The sequence below is a fragment of the Phocoena phocoena genome, chromosome X (assembly GCF_963924675.1).
Source record: "Phocoena phocoena chromosome X, mPhoPho1.1, whole genome shotgun sequence".
In the NCBI taxonomy this organism is placed as follows: Eukaryota; Metazoa; Chordata; class Mammalia; order Artiodactyla; family Phocoenidae; genus Phocoena; species Phocoena phocoena.
Genome location: NC_089240.1, coordinates 15,605,434 through 15,623,843, shown reverse-complemented (window position 1 = coordinate 15,623,843; position 18,410 = coordinate 15,605,434). Strand labels below are relative to the sequence as shown.

The 18,410-nt window shown below is 49.9% G+C and overlaps 1 protein-coding gene across 2 annotated transcripts in view; it reads left to right on the top strand.

The window, feature by feature from the left end:
• PHKA2 (phosphorylase kinase regulatory subunit alpha 2) overlaps positions 1–17,579 on the top strand; it is an 81,837-nt gene extending 64,258 nt beyond the window's left edge. Inside the window, exons 20-33 of one of the 2 annotated variants that reach the window (XM_065901024.1) lie at positions 2,753–2,841; positions 3,844–3,977; positions 4,386–4,542; positions 5,703–5,782; positions 5,976–6,054; positions 6,155–6,284; positions 6,869–6,970; positions 10,472–10,590; positions 11,343–11,385; positions 12,606–12,646; positions 14,321–14,491; positions 16,025–16,078; positions 16,749–16,949; positions 17,409–17,579. In XM_065901024.1, coding sequence (XP_065757096.1) covers positions 2,753–2,841; positions 3,844–3,977; positions 4,386–4,542; positions 5,703–5,782; positions 5,976–6,054; positions 6,155–6,284; positions 6,869–6,970; positions 10,472–10,590; positions 11,343–11,385; positions 12,606–12,646; positions 14,321–14,491; positions 16,025–16,078; positions 16,749–16,949; positions 17,409–17,579 — 1,571 coding nt within the window. Of the gene's footprint in view, positions 1–2,752; positions 2,872–3,843; positions 3,978–4,385; positions 4,543–5,702; positions 5,783–5,975; positions 6,055–6,154; positions 6,285–6,868; positions 6,971–10,471; positions 10,591–11,342; positions 11,386–12,605; positions 12,647–14,320; positions 14,492–16,024; positions 16,079–16,748; positions 16,950–17,408 lie in introns of both variants that reach the window. The other variant, XM_065901023.1, reaches the window with a different exon arrangement.
• Positions 17,580–18,410: the final 831 nt, after the last annotated feature.

Here is an 18,410-nt window from a genome sequence, read left to right as displayed (position 1 = left end):
TGAGACCTTTCAAGTCTGAAAATATCTACAAATTCTCCATTTGAGAGTTAGGCTGGGTATAGCATTCTAGATTGAAAATAAATTTTCCTTAAGAATTTTGAAAGCATCTCTTCATTGTCTTCTAGCTATCAGTGTTGCTACTGAGAAATCTGAACCCATCCTGATTTTTTTTTTTTTTGCGGTACGCGGGCCTCTCACTGTTGTGGCCTCTCCCGTTGTGGAGCACAGGCTCCAGACGCGCAGGCTCAGCGGCCACGGCTCACAGGCCCAGCCACTCCGCGGCATGTGGGATCCTCCCGGACCGGGGCACGAACCCTTGTCCCCTGCATCGGCAGGCGGACTCTCAACCACTGCGCCACTAGGGAAGCCCCATTCTGATTTTTGATCCTTGAAATATAAACTGTTATTCTCTTTCCAAGTTTGTAGGATCTTCTCTCAGGTTCTGAAATTTCAATGATGTGCTTTGTTCTGGGTGTATTTTCATCCACTGTGTTGGCTACTCAGTGGGCCTTCTCTATCTGGAAATTTATATTTTTTAGTCCTGTAAAGTTTTTCTGAAAAATTCCTTGACTCATCTCCTTCCCTACATTTTCTCTGTCACCTCTTTCTGGTACTTTATGATTCCAGTGTTGACCTCCTGAAGAAGTCTTTATCGTTTCCCGTCTTCCATTTCTCTGTCTTTTGATCTGTTCTGAGGGCAATTGCTTCAACTTTTTGTTCCACCTGCTCAGTTGAGTTTTTCCACTTTTGCTGTCATGTTTTAAATCTTTGTTCTCTGAATTGTATCTGTTCTTGTTTCATGAATGCAATGTAATTCTTATTACTCTAAGAATTAATGGCAGGGCTTTTTGGTTTTGTTTTTACATTTTCTTCTCCCTAAATGGTTTCCATTTCCCCAAGTCAATTTTTCCTGTTTGTATTGGTTTCTATCTTCCAGAGTAGAGTCTTTCTTCCAGTGCTGGGTGTTCCTTGGTTAACTGCTTACGCATATAAGAATCTCCAAGCCTGTACCTGTAAATGGGGCCTGTTGGGTTTATGGGTGAAGGCGGGGCAGATTTCCCAGAGATGGTCTGCAATCTCCTTTGCAATCTCCTTTCTAACCTGTAAGGGTCTGATTGCCTCGAGCTATACAGTCATTTATTCCCCCAAGGAATGTACCCACACCTTCAGACATGTGGGTCAGCATCCCCTCCAGAGACACACATACCACCCCTTTTTTACCCTCTTCAGAGAGACCTTCTAGCCTTCTATCAGGGTGAGCAAGGCAGTTGCCAAGCTGTGTGGAGTTGCACAAGGCATCTAGGGAGCTCACTGCCTCTCACACACCTTCTCCATCTTCCTTCTTATGGTTACCCTCCCTGGGCCCCCAAGTTCTAGAGGTCCATGGTGCAGCAAGCTCCTTAGACTTCTGAGGATTCCCTGTTAGAAATCTGCCTGGTTCTTGGTTTTCCCCACTGCAGTCTTGGGTTTGGTTGCCTTGTGTCCACTAAATGTTTTCATCCTTCAGCTTTCCCACTTCCAAAATGTTACTATTGTCTTCTCTCCTGCTTCCCTATTCTTTAGGATTTGCCTTTTTAAAAATTATTATTTTTTGTACTGTTAGTGGGGGTTTAAGAGAAAGTAAAACTTATGTTTAATCCACTAGTGTTACCTGAAGGTCTATAAGTGCCTTTTATTTATTTATTTTAAAATTTATTTTTAATTTTTGGCTGTGTTGGGTCTTTGTTGCTGCGTACGTGCTTTCTCTAGTTGCGGCAAGCAGGGGCTACTCTTCATTGCAGTGCGTGGGCTTCTCATTGTGGTGGCCTCTCTTGTTGCAGAGCATGGGCTCTAGGCACGTGGGCTTCAGTAGTTGCAGCACGCAGGCTCAGTAGTTGTGGCACACGGGCTTAGCTGCTCTGCGGCATGTGGGATCCTCCCAGACCAGGGCTTGAACCCATGTCCCCTGCATTGGCAGGTGGATTCTTAACCACTGTACCACCAGGGAAGCCCTATAAATGCCTTTTAAATATACCTCATCTTTACCTGGAAAGCTTCCTATTTTCCCAAGGTGATATGACATACCCTGGCAGACAGAGATGGCTTAATGAATAAATACTGATAACATCTAAAGGTGGTTAAAAGGGGAATTCCCTGATGGTCCAGTGGTTAGGACTCGGTGCTTTCATTGCTGGGGCCCAGGTTCAGTCCCTGGTCAGGGAACTAATAAGATCCTGCAAGCTGCACAGTGCAGCCCCCAAAATTAATTAATTAATTAGGTGGTTAAAAAAAACAGAAGCACTAACACCCAGCAGGGGCAGAGTGAAACACACAGTGGACAGGAAGCTGGTACACCTCGATTATGAGAAGGCCAGTGACCTTGGACAAATGACAGGGTCATTGGACAAACCTTGGACAAACCCTCTCTGGTTCTCAGTTTCCACATCTGAAAGAAAAAGAAGTTGGACTCAATCATTTCTAAGGCTCCTTCCAGTCCTAGATGCTATGTAGTTTTCCCTGAATTCTAAGAGAGAAAAGTGGAATTCAGCTCCTTAAAGCAAGATCTGTGTGTGTCCTGCTCATTTCTTATTTCCAGAGTTAGCACATGATGTGGCCACATGAAAAATTCTTTTTGAAATCAGTGAAACTAAGTAAGTAATCATTTCTTACTTGGTTTGTACTGAATAGGGAGTAGCCACCGTACCTCTTAAAAGAAGTATTTTATCCTTCCTCCTGCTCCGAAGAGCTTTCTCTTTATTCGTTTGTTTTCTAGTTGTTCCCATGGCTTTGCCAACTAAAGTTCTAAGTGCCCACCGTAAATCGCTGAATCTTGTTGATTCTCCTCAGCCACTCCTAAAAAAGGTAAAGTATTTAGAATCACTTTTTCAAAAAGTGTAATGTTCTTTGGTGCTGGTGTAGCCCCAAGAACTCTTTTAAATGGTTGAACTCAAAAGAGCACATTTCTTGGTATCCAGAACTTTCAGGATTCGAAGTTCTGGGTGTTGATGCGCACCCACTCACTTAGTTGTCTGGCTTCTGGTTTGTGTCAGTATGCACACTGAATTTGATGCAAACCTTTCCATTTTGCGTGTAGGAGATGGCTACTGACATTCTGCCTACTCATCAGAATCTGTGGCACGTTAGAGGAAACGAGCTAGCTCGCTACCAGCCCCGTCCCAGCTGTGCCAGCAGCCAAAGCCGGGTTACTTGTGGAGCAGGGCACGAAACCAGAAAAAGATTCCTCTGGAGAATAAAATCCCAGGGTGGTCCCCACTAGTTCCCATAATTTGTTATTTTATCCAAAGTTCCCTTTGATTTTATCAGAAAGATTCAGCGTCTGTTGGAGACCATTTTAAACCTAACCACAATTTTAGGTTGTTTAAAACTCACATAGTTTTTGTGTGTGTTTTGCCTTCAAAACACATTTTATTGAAGTTTAACATATACAGAGAAAAGTATATAAAATATAAGTATAGAGCTCAATGAATTATCACTGAGCCAATAGACCCGTGTGCGTAACAAGCGCCCTTTGTGTCCCTCCCGGTCGCTTCCTCCCCCTCCACTCGAAAGGTAACTGCTAGCATGAATTCTAACACCAGGGGTTGGTTTTGCCTGTTTTTGACCTTTACATAAATAAAATTTGCACATATTTTAACCTGTTCAGTTCAGTCTCCTGCAAACATCCACTAACACAATGATTCACCGATCAGAAATATAAACAAAAAGCCCCAAAAGATACAATGAAAACCTGAAGCATAGCACAGCAGCAGAGTTCCAAGACCAGGTTGGTGTGTCACTTCCTGATCTTCTGGAAGTTGGCATGCTCAGCCCCCCTCCCCTGCTTTTTGGCTTTTGTATGGACAGGCCCCTGAAGATGACTTCCAGTTTCCCAGAGATGACCACGGCAACATAGACTGTGAGAAGCTGGCTGAGCAGCTGAAAGACTGTTCGAACCTACAGGACCAAGCGGACATTCTGTACATTCTGTATGTGATAAAGTAAGTCGGTGGTCTTCACTAGGTTGAGCTTTCTGTCTTCTCCTTGCTCTTTGTCCTAGGCTTCTTGGCCTTCCAGCAAGCCACATCATGGTCATAGTCACCCAAGCTACCCAGACTCACCGTGAACAGACTCCCATCCCCTTCTCTACCTACTAGTGTTGCCCTCCCAAGATGAGAAGGCTGGGTGAGGCCAGGATCTCACCATTTCCTGATGTTAGGCTTCTGTTTCAAATAGACAGAAGACGACGCAGCCCTCTCGGTGAGACTCAAAGGCACTGGGAAGCCCCCAAGCACTTGGCAGAATGCGTGGTGATTCATTCCCCTCCCTGCCAAGTGAGCTCTATTGCAAGAGAATCTGGCCTTGAAACGTTCTGGGCCATACTTCTGGGGTTTTCCATGTCTTGACAGGGGTCCCAGCTGGGACACAAATCTCTCTGGACAGCACGGGGTCACTGTTCACAACCTCCTCAGTGAGCTATATGGAAAAGCCGGCTTGAACCAGGAGTGGGGTCTGATCCGCTACATCTCTGGCCTACTCAAGAAGAAAGTGGAAGTCCTGGCTGAGGTCAGAACAACCATGCACGTGAAGGGTGTCTGTCTGTCTTCTCTAGCCCGGTGCTGTCTTCCTATTATGAAAGCTGGAGGCGAGCACCTCCATTTGTAAAGGAAACGCGTTGTTTAATATACAGAGGGAGCTGGTCCTTCTGTCCTGACCTCCCACTGCTCTTGGAAGACAGGCAGAGGAAATGAAATTCAAGTTGATTAGTTTTGTTACTCCTTAGCTGCAGAAAAGGGTTTACCAAGAAATGAAATGAAAATGCTCTGTGGCCCGGCACCCTCTTAAACAGAGCTCTCTTATTTCTGCACATCTGTAATACAGTCATCTCAGTATTTTAACCCCAAGGCCCTGCAAAATCCAGAATTGCTTTCTATGACATTCAGGTTCTTTGTTTTCCCATTCATTCATTCATTCATTTATTTTATGGCTGCATTGGGTCTTCATTGCTGCACATGGGCTCTCTCCAGTTGCGGCGAGCGGGGGCTACTCTTCATTGTGGCGCGCGGGCTTCTCATTGCGGTGGCTTCTCTTGTTGCAGAGCATGGGCTCTAGGCACTCAGGCTTCAGTAGTTACGGTGCGTGGGCTCAGTAGTTGTGGCTCACAAGCTCTAGAGCGCAGGCTCAGTAGTTGTGGCGCATGGGCTTAGTTGCTCCGTGGCATGTGGGATCTTCCCGGCCCAGGGCTCGAACCCGTGTCCCCTGCATTGGCAGGCGGATTCTTAACCGCTGTGCCACTAGGGAAGTCCCCAAGTTCACTGTTTTAGTAAGGCGATGGTATTTATTATATGTGAATAATGGGGAAACTGGCAACTTAGGACTATAATATGGTCATTAACTCTTAACATCAGTATTTTAGGACTCACAGCAACTCATCCTCCTTATGGAATATCAGGGAATCCAGTGTGTTTGCTACAGGGGGTGAGCATAAAATACCCACTAATAGGCCCTGCAGAGCCAGGCCTGGGGCCACATTTTGGGGACAAAAAGATCACGGGGACCCAACCCTGGCTGGGTTGCTCAGTCTGGGGTCTGTGTATGAATTTTCAAATAAATAGCAGCATGGGTCATAAAGTTTGTAAAGGTAAATTTATGATCTTATTGGCAGTGATCCTTCCCCACCGGCTTTGCTAATCTTTCTCCCCCTCACCCTTTTCCTAAATGTGTAGGCCTGCACGGACCTGCTGTCGCACCAGAAGCAGCTCACGGTGGGCCTGCCGCCAGAACCCCGGGAGAAGACCATCTCTGCGTAAGTTTTCAACCTGGGGCCTCAGGTTTGGGGGTGGTACCTGGGGGGAAAACATCAGTGCTGTCCACCATTCAGGAAGAGAGTCTTTTTATAGACACTGTCACTCGAGCACTTCCAGCAGGAAAATGAGGATATTCCATAGAGGACTAGGAGGCATCTTTTGTGGTGTTTGTGTCCTGACGCTCCTTCCTAGGCCTCTTCCCCCCGAGGAGCTCACAGAACTCATCTACGAAGCCAGCGGGCAGGACATCAGCATCGCCGTGCTCACACAGGTCAGCTGGCCACGGAGGGGCAGGGCTGTCTCGGGGCAGCAGGGGCTTCTCCGCCACCAGCCAGTCTCTGAAGCCCTGTCTCCACGTCTGTCTGTGTCAGGAGATTGTGGTTTACCTGGCGATGTATGTCAGGGCACAGCCCAGCCTCTTCGTGGAGATGCTCAGACTCCGGATTGGACTCATCATTCAGGTGATGGCCACGGAGCTGGCGCGGAGCCTGAACTGTTCAGGTGCGATTCTCACACGCGGCTCCCACAGCTCCTGCACCCACCCGCCCCTGGGGAGCCCTGCCCAAGTATTCTGGAACCAGGGCTTCTGAGCCTTTGGGTGGGCTCACGGCTTCACCAGATTCTCTCGTTTAGATGTAACTTCCGCCAAACCATCCAGCACAGGGTGTTGAATTTCATAGGTTAGGGCAAATGAGGCACTAGAATCTTCTGCTCTGCCCCTGACATCCGCGTTCCTCACTGTTCCTCCTTGTGGTAAGATGTCCCCCCCATTTCATAAGACGTCTGCTGGGAGAAATCCTACCCATTTAAATATGTAAATCAACCGCAAGATGCATTCCAACATTGGGGGTTATTACAGTGTGAAAAACTATGCGTCTGAGTTAAGAAAATATACAAGTTAAATAGCAGCATTTAGAATCACCAAGGATCAGTACCTTTCATTCCTGAAGCAGTAGAGAGGTAATCCTGAGCAGGGAGACCTCCCACAGTACCCTTTGTCTCCACCACCACCCCACGCCCACGCCACTCTACCTTCCCCTGCCACCAGGCCTGTGTCGGGACACTTACACGATGTTTGTTTTTAGGAGAAGAAGCTTCTGAAAGTTTGATGAACCTCAGCCCTTTCGATATGAAAAATCTCCTACACCATATTTTAAGTGGAAAAGAGTTTGGTGTTGAAAGAAGCGGTAAGTAAATGCCCATCTTACTGAGGGGAGGGGGTCAGAGAGGGCTTGACTGACGTGTCCAGCGTGGCCTGGAACTGCTTCATTTCTATACAGATCAACATCAGTAATCGCGATTCGGGACATAATGTTTGGGTAGAAGGTTCCTACTTCATTGAGATGGACAGAGTTCTAGGTTTAAGGTTGTGACTTGTAGGGCTTTGTGACCCCTCGTCGGCCTGCTGGGAGAGCTGCGGTCCCATGTGGGCGTGGTGCACACCCTGGCCTGCGGCCTCCCTCCTTCTGCAGTTGGTCCAGGCACTGTCACTTGTGCACAGGGGTTAGGAGCAGGTGAGGTGACCAAGGTGTCAGCATGCAAGGGCTGTCTTTTCCCAGCACCTGAGGGCCCCACCTTTAGTGTGGGTTGGTTTTCAGTGAGACCCCCATCACCCTTCATGGGCCCAGATAAAAGCCCTCTGCAGCCTCACAGCACCTTCTTGCTGAGTGAGTTTGCCTCGTTCCCTTCTTGCTCTCTCTCACTTTTTATCTGTACCGGAACCCTGTTTGCAGTGCTAGGAAATATAATCGCCCAAGTCCTGGTGGAATTCTGTTCTCAAATGCTCCCTAATTATAATTGAAGCAATTATCATTTACCCTCCTCATAATAAGGTGAAATGATTTGCAGACACATTTGTGAATTTATTTCATCAAGCCAAAGAAATGCAGTGTGGGCTGTCATTCTTTTTATTTAATAAGGACATTGGGTACTTCGGACCTTTTCTTTAGAGTGGGCACCAGCAGGCAAACGAAACCGGCATCGTGCGATCAGGTGTGTTTTGGTGGGTTTTCTCCTTTCCTGAGGAATGGTCAAGATCCTTTTCCAAAAGTAATTTTCAGTTCTTTGAAATGCACAGTCCTTGAAATGTAAATATATAAGATTAATATTTAATGTGTTCTGCTCATGAAAATAATACATGTGGTTTGACAGATAATTACTAAAAATTGTTACTAAACAGAGGAATGTCACTTGAAACCATAAATATGTCTGATTGCAAGCAAGGCCAGAAGAGGTCCTGTCTTTTTGCGTACAGCATCATTTGTTAATTGTCCTTTGTAATTGTTCAATTTTTATAAATCAGGAAACTCAAATAGTCTTAGAATTTTTTTTTTTTTTTTTTTTTTTTAATTTTTTTTTTTTTTTTTTAAACATCTTTATTGGGGTATAATTGCTTTACAATGGTGTGTTAGTTTCTGCTTTACAACAAAGTGAATCAGCTATACATATACATATGTTCCCATATGTCTTCCCTCTTGCGTCTCCCTCCCTCCCACTCTCCCCATCCCACCCTTCCAGGCTGTCACAAAGCACCGAGCTAATATCCCTGTGCCTTGCGGCTGCTTCCCCCCAGCTATCTACCTTACTACGTTTGTTAGTGTGTATATGTCCATGACTCTCTCTCGCCCTGTCAAAACTCACCCTTCCCCCTCCCCATACCCTCAAGTCCGTTCTCCAGTAGGTCTGCGTCTTTATTCCTATCTTACCCCTAGGTTTTTCATGACATTTTTTCCCCTTAAATTCCATATATATGTGTTAGCATACGGTATTTGTCTTTTTCTTTCTGACTTACTTCACTCTGTATGACAGATTCTAGGTCTATCCATCTCATTACAAATAGCTCAATTTCATTTCTTTTTAAGGCTGAGTAATATTCCATTGTGTATATGTGCCACATCTTCTTTATCCATTCATCCGATGATGGGCGCTTAGGTTGTTTCCATGTCCTGGCTATTGTAAATAGAGCTGCAATGAACATTTTGGTACATGACTCTCTTTGAATTTTGGTTTTCTCAGGGTATATGCCAAGTAGTGGGATTGCTGGGTCATATGGTAATTCTATTTGTAGTTTTTTAAGGAACCTCCATACTGTTCTCCACAGTGGCTGAACCAATTCACATTCCCACCAGCAGTGCAAGAGTGTCCCCTTTTCTCCACACCCTCTCCAGCATTTATTGTTTCTAGATTTTTTGATGATGGCCATTCTGACTGGTGTGAGATGATATCTCATTGTAGTTTTGATTTGCATTTCTCTAATGATTAATGATGTTGAGCATTCTTTCATGTGTTTGTTGGCATTCTGTATAGAATTTTTATTACATTCTGAGATGTCGGAGATGAGTATTTTCAGCTAATGCCCACTCTATACAGGCCCCACTGTAGCTTCCCAGACCCCTTTGGGTTCCGTTTTCCACTCTCCCGGTGTCCCTCCTCCCTCTCTGGCTAATCGTCGTGTCTCCTTTGTGGGTCCTCCCTCTGTGCTGTCCTTTGGCTCCTTATCTGTCCCTACTCCTCTGGGCAGTGCCCTACTCCCATGGCTTCGGGGGTGGGGTGGGTGGGAAGGCAGGGCACGCAGAGGATGCTGCCCGAGGAAATGACCTGAGAGTCGGGCCTGCAGAAGGAGAGGACGCACCTGGCCGAGGGGAGCAGGCAGGCCAGGAGGGAGCCGCCTGTGCAATGCCCAGTGCTGAGTGGCTGGCCTGGAGGGGACAGCTAAGAGGGGCAGGTGGGCTCAAGTCGGTAGGGCTTTGTGTGCCCCTGTGAGGCTTTAACCTGAAGAAGGATTCCAGGTGGACAGTGACATGGTCATACGTGCCTTTGAGAATGATCGTTGTGAGCGCACCGCGGAGAACCGGTTAGTGGGGGCAGGGCGGGCAGCAGAGTGGAGCCAGGTGACGGATCCTCCCTGCCCCTTCTGTGTGTCTTCGCCACCTCCAGCCTTTGGTCGGCTTGTTCTCCCAGGACTTCCCTCTCCGGCCCCAAGGCTGGACCTTAATTAGGTGGTCTCAGTTTTCTGCAAGGAAGGGGGTGCATTTGGAGAAGTAAACAAATCACTGAAGGGTTTCCTGGCCACTCAGTGTTTTCTGCATGCTGCTTAAGTGATGTTCACTCTGTCACCCATCCACTCAAACACATATTGAGCCTGTGCTGTGTAGCAGGCGCTGCCCCAGGTGCTGGAAACAGAGCGCTGGCTAGGGCAGACACGGCCGCCTCTAATGGAGTGCATGGTCGAGTGGGAGAGAGAGACGCGGATAAAAATAAGCACACGTGGGCTTCCGTGGTGGCGCAGTGGTTAAGAATCCACCTGCCAATGCAGGGGACATGGGTTCAATCCCTCGTCCACGAAGATGGCACATGCCACGGAGCAACTAGCCCGTGTGCCGCAACTACTGAGCCTGCGCTCTAGACCCCGTGAGCCACAGCTTCTGAAGGCTGCGCGCCTAGAGCCCGTGCTCTGCAACAAGAGAAGCCACTGCACTGAGAAGCCTGCGCACCGCAACGAAGAGTAGAGTAGCCCCCACTCACCACAACCAGAGAAAATCCCACGCGCAACAACGAAGACCCAACGCAGCCAAAAACAAAATAAATAAAATAAAATAATTAATTAAAAAAAATAAGCACATGCATGTATTCCTCTCAGGGTGGACAAAATATCGTTTCTAAGAACGATGTGTGTGTTTCCCCTCCAGTGCGGCCTATCCATTCCTCCACATCCAGCCCTGCCATCTCCATCCATGAGGTGGGACATACTGGAGTCACCAAAACCGAGAGGAGTGGCATCAACAGGCTGAGGAGTGAGATGAAACAGGTAAGAAGAGCTCTCGGCGCCAGGAAAGAAGTGCTCTTCCTATCTGGGCTCAACTCAGAAAGTGATAGAATCCCAAGGCATGCAGGGTACAGCCTGCTTTGTAAAGGATGTGCCATCCCTTCTGTCCTGGAATCTGAACACACCCTATACCCAGACATCCCAGAGCCACTCACGTGCACCCAACACATGCTCATCCTTAACGTTAAGGTGTTATGCGAGCATTCTGGAAAATACCCTTCCCCGTGTTTGCCTGTTGCCCGAGAACTAGTCATTCAAATGGATCACAGCCATTTAAAAAGTAGAGTCGCGCAAAAGGTAACTGAATCATCTCTCCATCAAATGTGTCCTTCAGGTGAAACAGAGACACCTTTATTTTCCACCATCCACAGGTGTCTCTTTTGTGCTCACCGTTATTTAATTCACAGTAAGTTCCTTCTCAACTGATCCCACAGGACTGCAAGTCAACAGCCTTTCAGTCCTAATGTGCCGGTTGCTGTGGTAGGACTTGACAGTGATCTACAGTAGGAAATAGTTTCTTTCCTTCTGACCGTGACCTGCAGTGAGAGACGCACTCGGATTTTCTTCTCCATTTCAAATGATGACTCAGTAGATTGAGTCTGTGAGGCACTGAGGGTCACACCCTGCAGCTGGAGCAACACTTCCTTGGATAATCTAGAGGGTGATAGAAGTAGTAAGGCATCCTTGATTTAAAACTGGTTTTTGTTTATTTTCTGATGTATTTTTACTTTCAGATGACTAGGCGATTTAGTGCTGATGAACAGGTGAAACATCTTTGTCTTGTTTCCTCCTTTACTGTGCTTCATGTTCTTTCTGGCTTGAATGGGGCAAGCAAGGCTGTGAGTACAGAGAGTCTGAGTGCGTGGAGAATGGTTCTGCCCATCCAACATGCTTGGGTGGAGGGGACTCTGCAGGCTGTGGGAGGCAGCCCTGGGGACAGACAGAGCACTGGACTTGAAAGCAGGAGAAATGACCTTGCCCAGCGCCTTTAAACAAATCCATGTATCAAACTCTTAGATTTTACAGGAGGCTATGTGAAAGAGATGGTCCCGGGTTCTGCCTCGGCAGGAGTTTCTGTTCAAAAAAAGGGAAGAAATAGGGACAAATAGATTGTGGTCATTGATTATAGCAGTAGAAAGAATACTGCTACTTCCTGTCCCTAGATTGCCTGGGGGAAATTTAACCCTGGAAGGAAGGAAAAATGTAAGGATACTGTTCTTTTATGTCACCCTTGTGACATACTTCCTTCGCCTCCTCCATCCAGAAGATCAGAGTCCCTTTCCTAATGATTTAATGTCTCTGTGAGAGAGCTCAGAGGAGTCACATACTGACACGCGGATTCTCTGTGTTGTCCCGGGGAAAAACGTCCATGCTGTCTCATTCGAATTTATGCTCTTTCCAAGTAAGGAACAGATTTTCCAAACATCTTCCTTTTCCCACCAGTAGGTGGCACTGTCCCTCTTGTTACCTACATCCCGATGGCCGCTGACTGTGGCTGAATATGGGGTGGTTCCTTCCGCCTCCATTTAGTGCCGTCCTTACATATTATGGGGACAAAATGATCACCTTTTTTCTTTGATGGGTTTAGATTCAGTTAGCCAGTACAAGTTTTGTATTTGGCCACTTACATCAAAGAAGTATATTATCCTCTTTCCAAAATTAACATAAAAGATTAGCATTTCATGGCTGGGAGTTTGGAAAATAAGTCGTGTGCTAACTTGATGAGGCACCCTCCACATCTGACTAGATATGGGAACACTCCACACTCAGAGAAAGCATTTCCCGGGACCTCTATTGCGCGAGCCCAGAGCTCTGCCCGCTGCGCTGCAGGCCATCTGCCTGGGGGGGGGGGGGGGGGGGTGAGTGAGAACTTGTGGCCACCCGCATCCTCTGCCTCTTCCTTCCTTGGCTGTCTCTGAGGCTGTTCTGTGTTCCTTCTCTCTGCGTGCATCCTTTGGCGTCATTGCGCATGACTGAGTGGACTCTCTGTTTTGTAGCTCAGGCCCCATCCGGCAGCGCACACTCCTCCAAGTCTGTGGTAAACATTGTGTCCCAGCCATTGTCCCCTTCGCCACCTCCTTCTCGTTTATGGTGTCTGAATCCTCTCGTTGCCCTTCTCGTGCTCCCACCACCTCCCTAACTCCCGAAGATGTGAACAGGTTTAAGTGTTTCCACTTGACTATGATTATGAGTAGAGGCTGGAAAGAAAGCCGAGAACCTGTGGAACTGAGCTCTGTTTTTCCATCTTGAGCTCTCTGCTTATGCTCCTCGGTGGGGTGTGACTGAGGAGCACTTTTCTCACCAATTCCCAGGAGCTTCTGGAACTTTCGAGGCAGTGGTTTCGTGCCTTTCCGTTGAGTCACGGGGGTGAACCACTGCCAGCACGTGCTGATTGGCACTTTGTACGCAGAATGCCGCGCCCCCCCCCCCCCCCCCCCCGCTTGGCTTGAGGCCGCAGCTGAGATGGAAGGCTAGGAAGTGTTCTCATTGCAGAGGCGAGTCTGAATCCTCCTTGCGAAACTAGAGGCAGAAAACCAGCTGAGTCATTGATGAGCGTGGCTGTAATTACTTTTATTTGTATCTAATTGTTGCCGTGTTTAAATGGCAGTAATGAGCCCAATGGAATAACCCAGCCTAACAGCCTTGACGTTGCACACTGAGAAACGAAAGTGCCAGGTAGTCCAGAACAAAGATGATGTGTAAGGATGAAGGTTATCCCTTCCCCGACCCAGAGGCCAAGGGGTGAGAATCCATCCACGGGAAGAAAGCAGGTGTGAGCTTTGCCGCAGGGAGGCCGCCGCTGAGGGAACCGCTTTCAGGCCTGGTCTCAGGCCCCACCGGGAGCCTCTCAGAGCTGCCTCCGCAGTCGTGGGTGGGCCTGCGGCTCCCGAGGCAGAAGCAAAACTGCTGGCCCTGCCCCAGCGCTTCCCTCGTGGAGGCCGGAATAAATCCAGCCTCGGGGAGGAGGTGGGAAGGAGGTGATACCCCTCCTGCCTCAGCAAAGGCTCCCGGCTCGGAGGTGGTCATCGCCCCAAATTAGGATAAAGCGCCGTGCTGAGAACAGGCAAAGTAGAAAGCGATTGAAAAGGAAGGTGGAAATACCATAGCCTCTGAGGCCCCGCCACAAACGTGGGTTCCAGCCTTCCCTCCTTCCAGGGCTCCAGAGCCTTGCCCTGTGCTGTGTTGTGTTCTCGTGGCAGCTGCGCCGCCAGGGGAGTGACCACCACTCTCCGCGGCGCCACAGGAGGAAAGTGGTCACTGTGGCGTCGGTCTCCGTGGGCTGCGGCGCCCGAGGAGTCACCTTCTCCAGGTCCCAGGCCTCCCCAAGCCCTCCAGCAGCAGTGCCTGCCGACCCCACGGCCGAGCGTGCTCCCAGGGTTTCCCGCATCTGCACTCGGGGTGCGCACCTGTGCCCCACTGCTCAGATGAGGCTGAGCGCGCTCGCGGCGAGTTAGAGACTGGGGCAGCCCCCCCAGCGCCCACCCCCTGACCTGCTCGGCCTCTCCGTTGGGTCAGGGGCTTCTTCTGCTGTACTTCCTCTTGGGGGCTGGGAAGAGTGCACGGAAGGAGCTTAGTAAACGAACTGGGGCAGGAAGGAGTGAATCCAGCTGGTGGTGTTGACGGGTTTACAGAGCTGCCCTCTCGGTGACCAGCACTGCCATGGGGTGCCGGCTGTGAGGCTTCTGAAGGCCGCGCCTTTTCTGTCTTGCAGAGGTCCAGCACCCCATCCTCACCCACAGGCACGTCATCGTCAGACTCAGGTGGGCATCACATCGGCTGGGGGGAGCGGCAGGGCCAGTGGCTGCGCAGGAGAAGGCTGGATGGGGCCATCAACAGGGTCCCTGTGGGATTTTACCAGAAGGTGTGGCAGATCCTTCAGAAGGTAAGCTTGGCCACTGTGCTGCATCCCATAGGCACTGGTGCTGAGGCGTGCTGGCACCTACAGGTAGCAGGCGGCTGCAGAACAGGCGCATAACCCCCAACCTTAGGTAGCTCACGGCCTAGAGCAGGGTTTCTCCCCCCTCGGCACCATTGACTTTTGGGGCTGGGTAATTCTCACTTCCGGGGCTGCCCTGTGCATTGTGGGATGTTAAGCGACATCCCTGGTCTCCACCCGCTAGATGCTGGTAGCACCCCCTCCCCCAGTGTGACAACCAAAATGTCCCCAGACATTGCCGAGTGTCCTCTGGGAAGCAAATTGCCACTGGTTGAGAAACACTGGCTGGAAACCCAACAAGATAGATAAGGTGGCAGCCCGGGTTGTGGGGGGCCACCTTTGACGTAATTTAGGAACGCAGAAAAGTCAGAAGGTAGGCAAGAACCAGAGAAGGCAGGGAAAGCTCTGGATGAAACGCCGTAACCCGGCTGACCCAGAACAGCCGCAGGAGCCACGCCCCTTGGTCCCTGCACCCGCCTCCTGTCTCGCTCCCACATCAGCCTCAGAGCATCCCGGTGTCTCCCTGGGCCCCACCAGAGGGACTGTCTGCCTCCATTAGAAGCTTCTATGCAAACCAAGAACCACAGGCAGGACCGAGTTTTTCCCTAAACTATGTTTGTTAGCTCATTTCACAGTAGAAGAGGCGAGGAGAGAAGAGGCATCCCTAAGACCCCGTACTGCAGCCCCTTCCCAAAGCCACGGCCCCTTTCGGCTGCATTATGGCCCCTGTGAGGTCCTCCTCGTGGAGCTGGGCGTGGAGAGGTCAGAGGGGTCCCTGTCCTCACAGCTGAACTCCGGTCCCCACGTGGGGGCAGGGCCCGAAGAGGCCTCTTGTCAGGAGGAAGGAGCGTTTGCTGCCCCTGCATCCTCAGCCCCCCTGGGACGGAGGCGGTGCAGCTGCTGTCTCCAGGGCGCAGGGAGTCAGGAGGCAGCCTGTGAGCCCAGAACTGTTCCTGGGGCCGGGCTTCCACCGGCTTCATACCAAGATGCTTTTATTATGAAAAAGCAGCATTTTGTATTGAGCCAGCGCTGGTTATTTATATACACGGGTGTGCGTGTGCGTGCATGTGCTCTAGTCTTTTGTGATTGGTGCTTATTATAGAAATCTCAAAAATAGATGCCTGCAAAGGCATAGAAGTATCACTTTGCCAGCAGGAAACATGCACATCTCCCTTTATCTGGCACCAAAGGGGGCCTCTCAGCCACCAGGGCCGGGTTGCCAAGTGAAACTTGGAGCTCCCACAGAGGAGGACCCGGCAGCTCCCTGGGGCGTTGTTCGGGTGAGATCTGAACGATGTCTGCTGGTTCCATCGAAAAACACAGCCTGTGGGCAGTGAGAACAAGCCCTCTAAAAATAACTGCGACAGTCTGGCGTGTGCCAGTCCTCGTGCTGGCTTCCAGGGCAGAGCGACTTGAGTGTGTGTGCGCCGTTTTTAATCGCGTTCTGGAATCTGACTGAAATGTGTGTTCTGCCTCCAGTGTCACGGTCTGTCCATTGACGGTTATGTGCTCCCATCCTCGACGACGCGAGAGGTAGGATGGGAAAAACCCGAACGCCGTGAGTTTTCACTAAGTGCTTTATCTCTTGGACTCTGAGCACTCACCCTTCTTTCAAGCTTGTTACATACAGACAGGGCATTTGTAGATCGATCTTTCTAGACACTTAACCCTCAAGTTTTGCAAAGTTTTTTTTTTCCACATTTGTTGCATCATCTTTTCTCTTTCCCCTCAGAAAGAGCATGTCTGGACTATCGACATCTTTAGATTTGTTTCTGAAAACTCTCTTAAGAGAAGAGCAAAGTTGCTCGCCATGCTTATCGGACCCACAGCAGAGAACAGTCATCTTCCCTGCTTTCTTTCCCCCATTCGTTCTTTTAAAAAATTGATCTTTTAGTTTTTACACCACCCAAGGCACCATGCTATGCGCCACAAGGAATAATGAAGAAAGAGAAATAAGAAATGGCCCTGCCCCTGGAAGTCGCAGTCCAGCGGGATAGGTGACTAATGCTAGGACAAGGCTGACTGACGCCCAGGGCAGAGCTTTCAGCTTCCTGCCCCAGAGGATTCCTGTGGGCAGAATTAGCAAAGTGGCCAGAGAGGAGGCAGCGTTTACTCTGAGCCCCTGGGTGCTGTGGGCAGCGTGGGTGACAGGACTGTGTCTGTGCTCGGTTCACTCGTGACCCCCTGCTGGTCCCTTTGGCAGATGACCCCACAGGAGATCAAGTTTGCTGTCCACGTTGAGTCGGTGCTGAACCGAGTGCCGCAGCCTGAGTACCGGCAGCTGCTGGTGGAGGCCATCATGGTGCTGACGCTGCTCTCAGACACGGAGATGAACAGCATCGGGGGCATCATCCATGTGGACCAGATCGTGCACGTGGCCAACCAGCTGTTCCTGCAGGACCAGGTGGGTGTGCCCAGAGCCAAGGTGGGGACAGCGGCAGTGCAGCCGGGTTGGCTGGCATTTATCTCTGTCGAGGCTGGAGATCCTGTGACCAATAGGAAAGAATATCCTCGAACAAAGATAATGTCATCACAGATGGTGGGAAAATGTCAACCATTTGGTTTGAAAATGGCACAGTGGCCACTGGGAGATCTAAAGACCTTTGGAGATGGACAGGCCCATTTCAGCATAGGTTCTAGTGCCAGCACCAGCCTCGCGACATGTCTGGCCCCAAGTGAACCAACCACTTAGCCTGCACCAAAGTCGAGCTAGAAGAAGCCGTCCTCTCATCCTAGAATCAGTGATGTGCTGCCAACTCGGGCGGGTGGGGACACGGTGCCCAGAGTAGAGGCCATCTGTCCCCCCGTTAGGCCGGCAGTGCCAGCTCTGCTCACGTGTTGCCTCTGCCCTTTCCTGCTGCAGATGTCGATCGGTGCCACGGACACACTGGAGAAGGACCAAGCCACGGGCATTTGCCACTTCTTTTACGACAGTGCTCCCAGCGGGGCTTATGGGACAATGACCTACCTAACGAAGGCGGTGGCTTCTCATCTGCAGGAATTGCTGCCCAGTTCAGGCTGCCAGATGCAGTAGGGCCTTGGCGCTCTGAGTCTGTCGCTTTCTCGTGGGAACTTTCTTGTGTTCCCCAAGATCCCCTGTGCTGTCACAAAAGCATTTCCCGTCAGAAGCACTGGCAGGGAGGAGGTGGCAGTAACACACCTGAAAGCAGTATACGTCCAAGCCGCAGAATCCTGTGCCCGTCCCCGAGGAGCGCCCTGGGATCATCTTCCTACATTCATTTTGCTGGGAAGATTGTCACAGCATCTGGTCTCCTGGAGTCTGAGGAGGTACCGGAAATTGGTCTCCTCTTGTGAGTGCAGAGTGAAGTGAGAAGGCAGCTTAAATTGGCTTTCGCAGAGTTGCCGAACAGGTTCCGTGAGCTAGTGCTGATACATCTTCAAGATGAAAAGATCCTTCCCGCAGCTGTGGACCTTGGCAAGGGCCACATCTTAACAGGGTCCAGTCTGTCTGTGGGTCAAGTGCAGCAAATAGAACTCATTCTGCAGAGGTTTGGTTGTCTTGTGCCTTGCTTCCCTTCTGGCCCGTTGCTTCCCTTCTGGCCCGTTGCTTCCCTTCTGGCCCGTTGCTTCCCTTCTGGCCCGTTGCTGTCTCCTTGGCCCGTTGCTTCCCTTCTGGCCCGTTGCTTCCCTTCTGGCCCGTTGCTGTCTCCTTGGCCCGTTGCTTCCCTTCTTGGCCCGTTGCTTCCCTTCTTGGCCCGTTGCTGTCTCCTTGGCCCGTTGCTGTCTCATTGGCAGCTACCTTTGCGTGACGGTTCGCCTTCACCAAGATTTAGAAAATTGCTCCCACTTGACTTTGGCTCATGGTCTTCAAGGATTTTATCTTGGCCACCCGTGAGTTAGGGAT